The sequence below is a fragment of the Oryctolagus cuniculus genome, chromosome 9 (genome assembly GCF_964237555.1).
Source record: "Oryctolagus cuniculus chromosome 9, mOryCun1.1, whole genome shotgun sequence".
Lineage (NCBI taxonomy): Eukaryota > Metazoa > Chordata > Mammalia > Lagomorpha > Leporidae > Oryctolagus > Oryctolagus cuniculus.
This window is the reverse complement of record NC_091440.1, coordinates 104,909,163-104,922,717: the sequence shown is the minus strand read 5'-3', so window position 1 is coordinate 104,922,717 and position 13,555 is coordinate 104,909,163. Positions and strand designations below refer to the sequence as shown.

Below are 13,555 nucleotides of genomic sequence, written 5' to 3'. Positions count from 1 at the left end.
CAGATCTTCAGTAAGTTCTCCATGCTACCTCAGCCACCTACTCAGTATCCTCCCTAGGAACAGGTCAAGTCTCTGTGTAAACCTCCAGCAAGACTTCTCAATGACTCCTAGGCAACTGGTTCTCAAACCTCATCAGAACCTCCACAAACTCTCCCACCTTATCATTTCTTATCAGCCATCAGCTCCTGCCTAGCTCCACTTCCTTCCTTATGGGACAACATCCTGCCAATATCCTCATTTCCCTTGATTGATGTTTTTTTCTCTTATCCACTTACCAAAAACCCTAAACTTCATCTTTTTCTCTATGTCTACAGATAGGTTGTAGAGAACTGCAGCAGAAAAAAACTACAAAACACCACAGTTTATGGTGGCAAACTGATGTCACTCCACCATTACCCTTCAAAGATGTCTGACAATTCTGACAATTCAGGAAAGCAGAGAGTGAGGTCCAAGAGCTCCATGCTTTTTATCTGCTTCCAAAAGGGGAGTGGTTACGTAGTCTGATTGACAGGTGGGTGTACAGGTAAAGTCAGGTAGGGACATGAGATCATGAAAAGGGGGTGGTCTTCCAGTGTATGAGTCTAATTGGTTTAATCCTATCTGCCTGCCGAGATCATGACTGTCCCTCGCTCTCTGTAACTCTGCCTGTAACTCTGTAACTCCTTACTCAGTTATCTCCGTAAACACCCAATTATATCATTACCCAACCCCACCTCATTTCAACAATCTGCCTTTCCTATTTCTCAGAGAAAGCTGAAACAATGAGAGAATACGGTCCACTTCTTGCTACTAAATTAGTAAAACTTCCTGAATTTATATCCAACCTTTCTCAATTCTCTTCTGCTATAATGGAAGAAGCTAAGCTAAGATTAATTCTTGGGTCTGGTGAAGTGTTGTAGTAGGTTAAGCAATGCCTGTAGTGCTGGCATACTATATAGGTGCTGGTTCGAGTCCTGGCTGCTCCACTTCCAATCTAACTCTCTGCTATGGCCTGGGAAAGCATTAGAAGATGGCTCAAGTCCTTGGGCCCCTGTACCCATGTGGTAGATCTGGAAGAAGCTCCTAGCTCCTGGCTCCTGGCTTCAGATAGGCACAGCTCCAGCTGCTGCAGCCATCTGGGGAATGAACCAGTGGACAGAGGACCTCTTTTCCTCCTCCCTCCTCCTCCCTCCCTCCCTCTCTCTCTCTCTCTCTCTCTCTCTCTCTGCCTCTGCCTTTGCCTCTCTAAAACTCTGCTTTTCAAATAAATAAATGAATCTTAAAAAAATAGAATAAAATAAATAAAAAATGATTAATTCTCCACTTTAGTTTTAGACTCAATCCCTCACAGTCTTCAACTGTACCATATTAAAGACAAAAACAAACCTCTGTTCCTTGGTGGGCATGTAGCAAGTACCCCATCTTTCTCCTTTCTACAGCCAGACTTCCTGAATTATCTATACTCATTCTTCCTATTTCCACATACCCACACATTCTTAGGATCATTGAAATCTAGTTTCTGCACCCACCATTCCATGGAAATTGACCCTAATCCCACCACAGATAGTATTACTTGATAAACAAAATTGATGTTTTTGAATCTTTATTTTGCATCTTACACCTGGTGACCTCTTGGCATTCTATCATAGTCTATTTGGTAATGTTCTTTTTTAATAAATAAAATAGTGATGAGTTTTACAATCACGGCATCTTAGACTCTATGAAAGAGGGTATATATTTAGACAGAAGAATAATGATATTATATAAACAATAATAACAATGAAGATAAGTGAATGGATGAAAGTAACCAGAAGTTTAAAATAAATTACTGTTGCTGGTTTAGGGTTGCTGGATAAAACAGAGGACATCTGGTTAAATTAGAATTTCAGAAAAGCATGATTTGTGGAGCATACTTATACTAAAAAACTTCATTTGTCTGAAATTCTAATCTAACTTAGTGTTCTGTGTTTTTAGTGAATAAATTTGGTGATCTGTGCTGGCTACAAAGACAAAGGTAGCCTCCCACTTTACACGGGTGTTACCTCAGACGCACGCTGTCTCAGCTGCTCACCCTGATCTAGGAAGGAGGCACAGAAGCTCCAACCTGGATTGTCCATTACTGGTATGTGGAGAAAAAAGATTCCATTACCATTGAGTATTATCTTAACTATTAAAAAATCCTCATCCAGGGGCCAGTGCTGTAGTGTAGTGGGTAAAGCCACTGCCTGCAGTGCCAGTATCCCATATGGGTGCCAGTTAGATTTCCGGCTGCTCCACTTCTGATCCAGCTCTCTGTTACGGCCTGGGAAAGCAGTGGAAGATGGCCCAAGTTCTTGGACTCCTGCACCTGCATGGGAGACCCAGAAGAAGCTCCTGGCTCCTGGCTTCAGAATGGCCCAGCCATCTGAGAAGTGGACCAACGGATGGAAGACCTCTCTCTCTGCCTCTGCCTCTCTGTAACTCTGCCTTTAAAATAAATAAATAACTCTTTAAGAAAAAAAAAAAAACAACAACCCTCATCCAAGCCCAGAATACCCTTGAAATGTCCAGTCTGACCCATGTGCTCACCTCAGCGTAAGCTCTGGCCCACACACTTGCCAGCTGGTGCAAGTCCACTTCCCCTGACTTCACAGCTTCCAGGGAGGCTTCCGCCTCTTTGTCATATTCTCTCAGGGATTCTTCCTCTATAAACTGGCTCAGAGCTTCTTTTAGGTCTGTCACAGGGTCAACAAAGCCATCGTTACTGAAATCCAGAAATAAGTAGAGGACATTTTACCTAGCTAAGCAATCCAATATGAAATTTCGTTTTGTTAAGATTATACTCATAGAAGAATCTCTAGATAATATAAGATCCGCTTATGGGATCATTTAACTAATTTCACAACTATTTTTCCTTACTCTTGTAAGTTATCACATGGAGAAAGGTCAAAATTCTTTACTCTTATGTATAACCTGATTCTAATTAAGCAATGTTTTTTCTTTGATATATATTTTATTTAAGTTATACAAGTTTCATATATTTCCTTTATACTGTTACAGGAACATAGTGGTACTCCCCCACCCTCCCTCCCACTCACGCTCCAAACCTTTCTTCTCCTTCCTCTCATATTACACTCTTAATTTTTGCAATGATCTTCTTTTTTGTACACTTAATGCTCATATAGTTAACACTACCCTAAGTAAAAGAGTTCAACAAATAGTACAAAGAGAAAACAAAACAAAACAAAACAAAACACAGTTCCTCAATGAAAGAGACAAGGGCTATAAACCATCATTGATTATCAAAATATCTATTTCATTTCAATACATTTCAGGTACTCTATTCATCGCCTCCGATCAGGGAAAACACATGATATCTGTCTTTTGGGGACTGGCTTATTTCACTAAGCATAATGGTTTCCAGTTGTGACCATCTTGTTGCAAAAGACAGGATTTCATTCTTTATTTTACAGCTGAGTAGTATTCCATGGTGTATATCTACCATAATTTCTTTATCTAGTCATCAGTTGATGGCTAATTAAGTAATGTTAATATCTAAGTCTGATACTTCAGTTTAAAACTCAGTAGGTACAAGCACATAAAGGAAAACCTACAGATTTTGAGGGTACAAGCACATAAAGGAAAATCTATAGATTTTGAGAGTCTGTATTGAAGTGAAAGAGTTTCCTGTATAACTCTAAAGGGTGTGTTGCCACATCTTTTGATTTTGCGTGAGAAACTGACCAGCATATTAAAATGTATTTAATTCAAATGATCTATGATTTCAATCTCAGAGGCACTTCTTCGAGATCATATATAATGGAAAGAGCACTGAAACAGAAGTCCTAATTCCTGGGTTCTGGCCTTGGCTCTGTCACTACCTCTCTTGACTTTGGATAAGTAAGTAGTTCACAACTTTCCATGTACAGCAATCAGATCCCCTAGAGGGATTTAACATTTGGAGGTTTTTTTTTTTTTTTTTGACAGGCAGAGTGGACAGTGAGAGAGAGAGAGAGAAAGAGAGAGAGAGAGAGAGAGAGAGAGAGAGAGAGAAAGGTCTTCCTTTACAATTGGTTTACCCTCCAATGGCCGCTGTGGCCAGTGCGCTGCGGCTGGCACACCTCGCTGATCCGAAGCCAGGAGCCAGGTGCTTCTCCTGGTCTCCCATGCAGGTGCAGAGCTCAAGGACTTAGGCCATCCTCCACTGCACTCCCTGGCCACAGCAGAGAGCTGGCCTGGAAGAGGAGCAACCAGGACAGAATCCAGCGCCCCGGGCTACAGCAGAGAGCTGGACTGGAAAAGGAGCAACCGGGACAGAATCCGCCGCCTGACCAGGACTAGAACCCAGTGTGCCGGCGCCGGAGGTGGAGGATTAGCCTAGTGAGCCGTGGTGCCAACCAACACTTGGTGTTTTTTAAAACAGAGTGCAAGGGGCTGGCACTGTGGTATAGCAGGTAAAGCCACAATCTGCAGTGCCAGCATCCCATTTGGGTAGCGGTTTGAGTCCCGGCTGCTCCTCTTCTGATGTAGCTCTTTGCTACGGCCTGGGAAAGCAGTAGAAGCTGGCCCAAGTCCTTGGGCCCCTGTGCTGGTGTGGGAGACCTGGAAGAAGCACCTGGCTCCTGGCTTCGGATCAGCCCAGCTCCAGCCGTTGTGGCCATCTGGAGAGTGAACCAGAGGATGGAAGACTTTCTCTCTCTGTCTCTCCTTCTCTCTCTGTGTAACTCTGACTTTCAAATAAATAAATAAATCTTTAAAAAAAAAATACCAGAATGCAGTGCCACCCCCAGACTGAGCTGGAATGAGAAGGGATTCAGAACTGGCAGTTCTTCCTTTTTGTTTTTGTTTCTTCTTAAAGATTATTTATTTATTTGAAAGGCACAATTACGGAAACAGAAAGGGAGAGATAGACCTTCCGCCCACTGGTTCACCTCCCAGATGACCATAACTGCCAGTGCTGGGCCACATGGAAGCAAGGAGCCAGAGTTTCATCTGGATCTCCCAAGGGGGTGGTAGGGGCCCAAACACTTGAGCCATCTTCCTTTGCTTTCCCCAGGCCATTAGCATGGAGCTGGATTGGAAGTGGAGCAACCAGGACAGGAACTGGCATCCACACAGGATGCTGGCATTGCAGGCGACAGCTTTACCCACTCACCACAACACTGGCCCCAGAACTGGCACTTCTGACAGGTTCTCAGATGATACTGTTTCTGCTGATGAGGGGACCACATTTTGAGAACTCCTGCCTCAGGTGAACAATTTAACCTCTTCATGATCTAGCTCCCTTCTTTGTATGGTGTGATAATCCTAGAAAGTTTCTAGGTTCCCTTCTAACTTTCTATAATCCAACATATTCTCAATTTAAAATTTTTCCTAGTCTGTGAGATAGAACACAGACCTTTCAAAATGGTTTACCACAGATTGCTTTACAGAAATAATTTCGGAAAGCAAAGACATACTCTTCCATGTCATCTCAGAAACTGATGACCAGACCATTGAAAAGTCAACCAATTTAACAATAAAATTCTATTACGATTAAATTAGTCAGAACTGAAATGTCTCAAGAATCCACCCAACTAAATTCAGAGGTTAAGAGTTTCAATCTAGACTTTGTAGCTCATTTTTCATTATGTAATTTTTATCCTCAGTTGCTTTATAAAGACCTACAAGGGTTAGAGGGAAAACACTCAATAAAACAAAGGTCTGGGGAACCTTTCTTGTTCATAGAAGCAGTTGAACAATTCATATTTCATGGCTCTTTCTAATGTTTCTTAGAAGTAAGCTTTTTTTTTTTTTTTTTTTTTTTGACAGGCAGAGTGGACAGTGAGAGAGATAGAGAGAAAGGTCTTCCTTTTGCCGTTGGTTCACCCTCCAATGGCCGCTGCAGCCGGCGCACCGCGCTGATCTGATGGCAGGAGCCAGGTGCTTCTCCTGGTCTCCCATGGGGTGCAGGGCCCAAGCACTTGGGCCATCCTCCACTGCACTCCCTGGCCACAGCAGAGAGCTGGCCTGGAAGAGGGGCAACCGGGACAGAATCCGGCGCCCCGACCAGGACTAGAACCCGGTGTGCCGGCGCCACAAGGTGGAGGATTAGCTTAGTGAGCCGCAGCGTCGGCCAGGAGTAAGCTTTCTAACAGGAAATGTCTAATGAAAGAGACTATAGGAAAATAATAACATGGCATTAATTAAAGAAACCCAGTCCTCACCATTTTCTACAAAGCACGGCAGATTGTGCAACGGCATCAGACGCCCATGCAGATGACTGACGTTCTCTTGAACTGGAAATTGGAGGGGCACCTTCAGTTCTAAGCATTCTCGTCCTACTTTGAATTTATACACGAATTCCCTTTCTTTGTGGCACACTCTTTCTCTGTTTTTCTTCATAGTCTTTGCCAGGACTTCTATAAATTAACAAAAAAAAGCAATGGGTTATAAATACATAAAAGAACCACCATGTTTCATTATTGCTACATCAATTCTAAGACAACGTTTTACCACTGGTAGATTTTATATGTGGGGCTCTGACCCAATTATCCTAGTTTTTTCCAAGTGCTTATGCCTGTATTTTCATCTTTGTGATAAAAACAAAGTTCTTCCTCTTCTTCTTTTTAATAAAAACACTGTTTCTTTCAAACTTCATTTAAGAAAAAAACATGCCCATAACTTACTTTGTATTCTTAAGTAGAGTGCTCAATACTATGGAAGGAACATGGAGAGGAAAGCAAAGAGGATTGTTAGGAAGAGGTGCAGGGGTGAGGCAGACACCAAGCTTATGAAAATATGGTGAAAACAAAGTCCAAGAAATGAATCCCTGATCTTGAGGGTCTTAGAGCTGTGGTCTTGAGATCTGATTGGTAAAGGGCAGGTAAGAAAGTGCTAGAAAGACTTCCACATAGGAGAGTAATGAGTAGGAGATATTCAGAAAAACAAAGTACAGGATGCCTTCCACAAGGCAAACTGGACACTGTTCAGAAAGACAACCTAGGTAAAGGGAGTAAGATCCAACACCAATTACAGATGTAGTCATCAGCCTCCGAGCGGGACTCCCTGTGGCTAGGCATTCTTCCATCAAATCAGCTCTCAACTATTTTCTACAGTGAACTCACAGTCATCTTTCTAAAAAAAATTAAATACAGTCATCTCATCACATTGCTCATCTACTTAAAATCTTTCAATGACATTCCATTGCTCTCAGGATAAAATCCAAACTCCTTAACCCAGCAGACAATGTCCCTCCCCGAATCTCCAAACTCTTCTCCCACCATCTGCAGCCCTCTTCTCCAACACACAGATTCACAGACTTTATGTGCCAGCCACATTCAACTTCTGTCAACACCAAACTTCCCTTTCCACTCCCAGCTTTCGGACTTTTCCTTTAGAGCACTTTCACTCATCTTATTTCTCTTGGACAACAAACAGTTATTCTTCAGGTTTCAGCTCAGACAGCCCCCAAGAAGCCTTCTTCAACTTTCTAAAGCTGTATAGGGTCCCCATTATAGGCTCTCATAGTATGAGCCTGTGAGTATCGGAATCATGGCTCCTACGGTACTCTATTTCTCATGCTTGCTAGAACCATATATTTCCAGTGGAAGGAATTCTTTCTTCTTCTATTTCATGTGCCAGGCAGGCTGTTGGAAATATAATGGTTATACATACTTGCTGAATTGTACAATGTTTTGATTTTCTGGTTCTCACTGGGAGAAACGAAGTTAACAATTATTCGTATTTTTCTTTAAGAAGAGGTCACCTGAAATATAAAAATAACTCAGACAAAGGAGTTTTTGAGGGAGGCATTTGATGAATTATCCAGACTATATTTTCAAATATGCATACATAAAATTTTTAAGTAAAAATGTAAAAATTTTGTCTATTTCATACTAATACAAAGAATGAGTATGTATGTTTTACTCACAGAATGGGTTCACCCCCATTTATTAAATATAAAGCAATGGAAATATGTACAACAATTCTATAAAACTGACAGTAGCTACCAACAGTAGCCAGTATGTTCAATGATGCAGAAACTCCATTCCAGGGGCCAGCATTGTGGCACAGAAGGTTAAGCTGCCACTTGTGTCACTGGCATCCCATACTGGAGTGCCTGTAAGAGTCCCAGCTGCTCCACTTCTGATCTAGCTACCTGCTAATGCACCCAGGAAGGTAGTGGAGGATGGTCCAAGTACTTAGGTACCTGCCACCCACGTGGCGGTCCAGATAGAGTTCCTGGCTCCTGGTTTTGGCCTGGTCCAGACCTAGCTATTGCAGCCATTCATTGAATGAACCAGAAGATAGAAGGTGTCTCTGTCTCCCTCCTTCTGTCATTCTGCCTGTCAAATAAATAAATAATAAACCTTAAAAGGCAAGGTGGGGGTGACAGAGAAGGAGAGAAAACACTTTCTTATACTGAAGAAATAGATTTTACCTCTGGGAAATGTAAATTCTCAAAGATGATGCAACACGTGAAAACACAATTTTTAAAAAGTTAAAATGTATGATTCTATTAAGTGCAATGTACATGTACTGAAAAGTAAGGGTCTTACATTAAAAATCTTTCTGATGGTTAAAACTGAAAGCTGACTAATGTGCAGAATCCAGAGCTATGTGCCATCAGAAGTTCTGAGCTCAGCCAGTGAGGGGAGAATATGATACAAAAAGATAACATCCCACTGACTTCATGTGTAGCATCAGCACCACCACCTGGTCTGGATTAATTAAGCAGCCAAACAGAACTCCCTGTGGCCAGTGGAAACACAACCCCACCTCTCCATATTTTAGATTCCCTCCACTTAAAACCCCGCCCTACCTCCTCCCAACACTCCTTGACCTGGCATCCAAGGCCCCCCGCAGGATCTAACCCCTACCGACAACTCCAGCTTCGTATGAACCAGGGTGCACACGGACCCCAGGCAAATGTTTACTGACAAAGGGCAGTGTCGCGATCGGAGAACAGGTCCCTGACTGTCATTCAAGGAGTTCAAATTCTGACTCCACCGTTCGGTCGCCGTCTCAACAACTATCAGTTGGAGATAATGTCATGTACCTCGCAGATCTGTTACACGAGTCAAACAACGAACACAAAGCATCCGACCAACGTAAGATCAATACGCGGAAGGCAGTAACAATAAAATACACTAGGAACACATCAGCAAAAAATCCGCAGGTTACTAATTGAATACTCACAAGAAAATCAGAGCAGCAAAAGAACACTGCTGCTGGGCATTGAAATTTGCAGAAATAAGGGCTTTTGGTCTGACTAGTTCAGAAGCATTGCTTTCGGTACCAATCATTAGCTCCGGCTTCAGCCGATTCAACGTTTAGACACCTGTTCCAAAACGCACATTTTAGTTACGTCTGTCTACCTTGAAGCCCTTACCTCACTTTTTAGCAGCCGTGATATCATAGAAGATACAAAATTGGAATAGAAGGCGGGCCAGACTCAGCTCACATAAGCCCAAGAGCGGAGTCTGCGGCTCGGGTCGGTCAAGGAACGAGATGGCAGCCTGCCCGGCCCAGGGGCTCCAGCCAACGGAGGGAACAGAGTTTCAGTCGGAAAGGTATTCCTAGCTTTTGGCTGAGGGCTCACCTCACCTAATTCCGAAGCGGCTCGCTCACTCCGAGCTGTCAGAGAGCCTGGGCACCAGAAACGTCAGCTGACTTACTCTTGTTTTTATAGCCAGCAGATCCGCCACGGCAGATTCACTCACGTCTGTTCCATTTCTCTGGCACTTTGCAGAAGAATCCTCAGTCCAAGTCCCCTTTTGTTCCAGTATTCTCAGGTTTAATCATTTGAAAGGTGCAATAATGTGTATTTCTACCGTTACTGTGCATATCAGAAAGAGCGCAGGAGCCCCTCAGCGTGACGAAAGTGCTGAGGGAATACACAAACTCGGTTCCGGCTAGCCGGATGCTAGGGCGATGCCCGGGGAAGGCCGTGAGGTCACGCGCTCTTCTTAGGGCGCATGCGCCGCCGCGGGGTGGCTGGTGGTGATTGGAAGGCTGCTGGCAGCGGGGCGGAGTGCGGGATGTCTGATTTTGGGCGGGAATTGAAACCGTCGCGGCGGACGAGAAGAACCTGAGAGCCGCAGGATCTCCAGCGTTGAGAGCGACCATGGTGCGGCCTGTGAGGTGGGTGGTTTCTGACGCCCAGCCGGGGTGGGGAGAACGGTGTAGACCGCGTCGGCACCGGATGGAGGGAAAGGGCCGGGTGAGAGGGTGGAATGGGCGGTTGTTGGACCTCGCTAGTCCCCGGGAGGAGCTCCGGTTGCCCGGAGGGAGGCGTCCCCGCCGTTTGCCTCCCTTCGCAGCTGTTGCTGTTCCTTTTGCTCACCGCACCCGAACGAGGCCGTCTGCTAGCGTGTGAACAGCGCTTCCCATTTCCCCGCACGCCCGCTTGTGTGTTGTTTTCATTTGCTCCTCTCTGCGATTCTCATACAGGAGGCGTAGATCTTCCTCTCTTACCGATTGCAAACTAGCTGGGCCAATTTACCTGGGTCACACAGCTTGCAGGTGGCGCAGTGCGCAACCCTGAATCATCGGACCCCAGACCGTTGTACTGTGCTTTCCATTATATTCTTGAAAGTCTTCCTCCGCTTCGATGCACGCCAGTGCTTTTGGAAGCCCCAGTCAGCCATTCATGCAAAAGCGTTATTGAAGAGACTTGCTTTTTCTATACCATACCGGGTGCTGGAGGGGAGGTTAGGGCGCCGAAAATAAACATGGCCATGTGATGGAGTGGGAAAGAGGGAAGTAGGATGGCGAGGTCGTGCTTTCCCAGGAAGAAGACGTGTGATAGACACGAGCCAAGAGAAGGAGCTAGTCTCCTAAGAGTAGGGGGCACTCCAGGTAGAGCGACCCAGTGAGGTCACTGGGCGGTGGTTTGGCCTGGGGTGTTATTAGTCGACACAGAATGGAAGATGAAGCTGGGATATAGTCTGCTGGTGGAACTTGCTAATGAAGTGCATGAGCATGATCCCTGTGATGAAGTGGTAAAAAAGAAGTCAAGGATGACTCCCTGATATTTCTGAGCCACTGAATGGATGTCTTTTGTATTGAGTGATAGGGGAAACACCAGAAAAATGACATGTGGGGAATTAGAGACATGCTCAACTTGAAGTGGGTTTCAAGCATCCACGTAGCAAAGAGATAGTCTCTTTGTTGGGAAGAAAGATTGTTAAAGTATGTTCTGCCAGCCGTTGTCTCGACTGTTGAGGAACAGGTTTTTTTTTTTTTTTTCCTTTGTGCAAATTGTTGAACTCTTTACTTAGTATAGAATTGGTCTTCTGTGTATAAAAGTAATTGAAAATGGATCTTAGTGGAGAATGGGACTGGGAATGGGAGATGGAGGAGGAGGAGTGGTGGGAGGGCAGGTATGGTGGGAAGAATCACTATATTCCTCAAGTTGTACTTAGGAAATGCATGAAGTGTGTAGTCCTTAAATAAAAGGATTCTTTGGAAAAAAAATAAAAAAGCAGAAAACCCACAATTTACCAAATAATCCTTTAAACTTCAAGGCATTTGTGTGTCAATATCATGAAAGCTTAGATTCGCTTTCATAAAAAAAGGAAAAAATATCTGCTACCTCATGGGGTCCCTGAAACTGTCTCCAGTCTTCAAAGTGAAAGCTATTTTCCTAACAGTCCTAAGACTTTATTTGCCCTTTTCACTGTTCTGTCATTTGCACGGCAGAGATTAGAAAGCTTGCGGGCACCTCAGCCCGCGTGGAGACAGTGGCGTCAGGCTGCTCCCAGTGGTCGCGTTCTTTACTGCGAACCATTCAGAGTGGGGACAAAATCTCAGCTTCATTTAAGAATATTCTTGATAAAGCAGTAAGAGTTACTGTATTCATTGTACCTCAGCCCTTGAGTGTACTCTCTTTTTCAAATAGGCTTTCAATTTCCTTTTACTATTACTGAATCTTGGGATTTTTACGGATGGAGGTCCTATGTTTTATTCAGCTCTGAAATTCTTTAAAACTGAAGAGTAGGAGAGTAACATGAGTACACTTTTTGAAGATTGGGTATGAGGAAGTGGGCATTACACCTACATTCTACATGCTGAAATGTGGGTGCTTATCTCAAGGAAAAGCATTTGTGAATTCGAATTGTCAGTGGAATTTGTTTCTTTTTCATGGGACGTCATTTTTGCTTGAAAGAACAGCCAACTGACCAACTAGCAGTTCCACTGGGATGTTTGACAGAAAGAAGATAGAAGCCAAGACTAGAAGACCATTTGTATCATTCAGTGCTTAGAGGCACAAAGAAGGAAATGCTATTTTTTTCCTTTTGATTTTCTTCTAATGTCCTCATGTAGCTTAAAGATTCATTTCAGGTGGCAGGAACAAGGTCACTCACCATTGTTAAAGAGCCCATTGCATAAAAAACATTATTTCGTATTGTGGAGAGATCAAAAAGGATGGATTGTAGTATCAAGAAGTTTCTAACCAGGGCTGACTTGGCATTAACATAACAAGTTAAGCTCCACCTGCAATGCCAGCAAACCATGTGGGCACGGTTTGAGTCCTGGCTGCTCTGCTTTTTTTTTTTTTTTTTTTTTTTTTGACAGGCAGAGTGGACAGTGAGAGAGAGAGACAGAGAGAAAGGTCTTCCTTTGCCGTTGGTTCACCCTCCAATGGCCGCCACGGCCGGCACGCTGCGACCGGCGCACCGCGCTGATCCAATGGCAGGAGCCAGGAGCCAGGTGCTTTTCCTGGTCTCCCATGGGGTGCAGGGCCCAAGCACCTGGGCCATCCTCCACTGCACTCCCTGGCCACAGCAGAGGGCTGGCCTGGAAGAGGGGCAACCGGGACAGAATCCGGCGCCCCGACCGGGACTAGAACCCGGTGTGCCGGCGCCGCTAGGCGGAGGATTAGCCTAGTGAGCCGCGGCGCCGGCCTGGCTGCTCTGCTTTTGATCCAGCTCCCTGCTAATAGCCTGGGAAAGCAGTAGAAGATGGCCCAGATCTTTGGGCCCCTGCATCCACGTGGGAAACTCAGATGAAGCTCCTGGCTGCTGGCTTCAGCCTGGCTGTTGTGGTGGCCATTTGGGGATCTCTCGATCTCTCTCTCTCTCTCTCTCTCTGTAAAAATCTTTTTTTTTTTAAAGATGTAATCTATTAAGAAAGATAGAATGCACATACAAAACAAAAAAGGTCATACAAGAGGAACTTACAAATGTCCAATAGCAGTTAAACAGCATATAAATTGTAATTGTTAATTATGTGGGTTATTCTTACAAGTTATCTGAAATTTTTCCATATCAAGTAAATCAGGTATAATTATACAGGTACCTTCAGAAAGTTTGTGGAAAATGCAAATTATGAAAAAACTGAAAAGATTTAAATTTTCTTTTTACACCAAAATAAACTTGTCTTTAACTCCATTTTCTATGAACTTTTTAAAAAAAGATTTATTGATTTATTTGAAAGACAGTTACAGAGAGGCAGAGGCAGAGAAAGAGAGATCTTCCGTCTGCTAGTTCACTCCCCAGATGGCTCCAGTGGCTGAAGCTGGGCTGATCCAAGGTCAGGAGCTTCTTCTGGGTCTCTCAACTGGGTGCAGGAGCCAGGAGTTTCTTCGAGGCTTCCATGCGAGTGCAGGGGC

The 13,555-nt window shown here is 44.1% G+C and overlaps 2 protein-coding genes across 17 annotated transcripts in view; one reads left to right on the top strand and one right to left on the bottom strand.

Annotated features, from left to right (window-relative positions):
- Window positions 1–9,798, bottom strand: part of FERRY3 (FERRY endosomal RAB5 effector complex subunit 3) — a 48,431-nt gene extending 38,633 nt beyond the window's left edge. The window contains exons 1-4 of one of the 13 annotated variants that reach the window (XM_008259689.4): window positions 9,547–9,595; window positions 7,615–7,705; window positions 6,165–6,359; window positions 2,548–2,693 (exon numbers count right to left, since the gene is read on the bottom strand). In XM_008259689.4, coding sequence (XP_008257911.1) covers window positions 2,548–2,693; window positions 6,165–6,342 — 324 coding nt within the window. In that variant the 5' untranslated portion in view covers window positions 6,343–6,359; window positions 7,615–7,705; window positions 9,547–9,595. Of the gene's footprint in view, window positions 1–2,547; window positions 2,723–6,164; window positions 6,360–7,614; window positions 7,706–9,331 lie in introns of all 13 variants that reach the window. The other 12 variants (XM_051850209.1, XM_008259690.4, XM_051850211.2 and 9 more) reach the window with 12 other exon arrangements.
- Window positions 9,799–9,906: 108 nt separating this feature from the next.
- The window catches only part of RAD51AP1 (RAD51 associated protein 1), a 57,535-nt gene continuing 53,886 nt past the window's right edge, over window positions 9,907–13,555 (top strand). For 3 of the 4 annotated variants that reach the window (XM_051850213.2, XM_002712827.5, XM_008259692.4), the window contains exon 1: window positions 9,907–10,083. In XM_051850213.2, coding sequence (XP_051706173.1) covers window positions 10,067–10,083 — 17 coding nt within the window. In that variant the 5' untranslated portion in view covers window positions 9,907–10,066. The remainder of the gene's footprint in view (window positions 10,084–13,555) is intronic. The other variant, XM_070049355.1, reaches the window with a different exon arrangement.